The 1,302-nt window shown below is 33.0% G+C and overlaps 1 protein-coding gene across 1 annotated transcript in view; it reads right to left on the bottom strand.

The window, feature by feature from the left end:
- The window catches only part of LOC101497690 (F-box/kelch-repeat protein At3g23880-like), a 1,671-nt gene extending 822 nt beyond the window's left edge, over nt 1-849 (bottom strand). The window contains exon 1 of the mRNA XM_073366444.1: nt 172-849. Coding sequence (XP_073222545.1) covers nt 172-849 — 678 coding nt within the window. The remainder of the gene's footprint in view (nt 1-171) is intronic.
- Between the last annotated feature and the right edge of the window lie 453 nt (nt 850-1,302).

Here is a 1,302-nt window from a genome sequence, read left to right as displayed (position 1 = left end):
AGCATGTGGCACTTTATCAAAACCATTAGGGAGAAACAACTGCCGGTATGTCTCGGTACTCAAATCAAACGAGATGATCTCAAATCTGTCGATAGTAATAAATCTCCATTCATCTTCATATATACATCGGGGCTTATTTCGAATCGCCAACCAATTAATAGTGCCACTCACACACACAGCACCATTAATACGCAAATGACCATGGAATAAATCGCCATAGTCAATAGGAACCACAGGAAGACGTTGAATATTTGTCCAAATATTATCACGAGAACTGAAAAGTCTCACTTCGTTACTCATTAGACGGAATGCCAAAATCTTATATGTGTCATTTGAATTATCATAACAGAAAGAAAACTTCCAACGACGTCTATATTCATACCAGCTAGAACGTTGACGAGGACGACCGTAGAAAGGACAGAAACCCGCCTCTTCGCAACAAAACACTATTTCGTTAGATAATGATCTAGTTGCTGGATTCCATATATAAAGCAAGATCTGTTCATGACCAGCGGTGTGAGAATCATTGATCAAGCAGAGTAATCCGTTGTGGGAACCAATAAATTTTAGTATGTTTTCGTTGACGTTGATGCGTTTGTTTTGTTGAAATTGGTGAAGGTGCATTTTGATGAAGATGGGATCGAAGATGATGGTTTTCCATGACCTACAGACGCATTTTAGTTGCATAAGAGATTCAAGTGGAAGTAATGATAGGATTTCTGCGGTAAGGTCATTGGAGAGAACTACGCTGTGATGTTGGGTTTCAAGATTTCTGCTTAATGAGTTTTCAGAAGAACCCCGGGGGACTGGGACTGACAGTCGACTGCGTTTAGTTTCAAGATCATTCATCGGAGATTTGCTGGTAGGAACGCCGTGATGATGGAGTTCTTTTTATGAAGAATTCTGAACCCTAACAAAGTAATTACCAAACACGCCAGTTATTACTATTTATAGAAAAACAATATTCAAATTAAATCTAAAAATATATTTTATGATTTTTTCTTTTAGAGTATATTTTTATGAAATTGTTTTCTTTATTTATTTAAACAATTGAACGAAATTATTTTTATCATTTCAAATTTTATTATCTTATACCTAAAAGCTAAGTCTTTACATAAATAAAAAATTATCTTAAATTAATTTTGTAAATTTATTTTATATTTCATCTATTTTTTTATTAATCTATTACAATAAAATTATCAACCTATCTCTCTTATTAATTATATTATATTATTATTATGATTATTATCGACGTGGTTTAACCTTTATCATCCTTTACCACCTAATTAATTAATTAACATA

This window comes from Cicer arietinum, chromosome 3 (assembly GCF_000331145.2).
Source record: "Cicer arietinum cultivar CDC Frontier isolate Library 1 chromosome 3, Cicar.CDCFrontier_v2.0, whole genome shotgun sequence".
Classification (NCBI taxonomy): Eukaryota; Viridiplantae; Streptophyta; class Magnoliopsida; order Fabales; family Fabaceae; genus Cicer; species Cicer arietinum.
The sequence above is the reverse complement of the archived record's forward strand: the minus strand, read 5'-3'. Positions and strand labels throughout refer to the sequence as shown.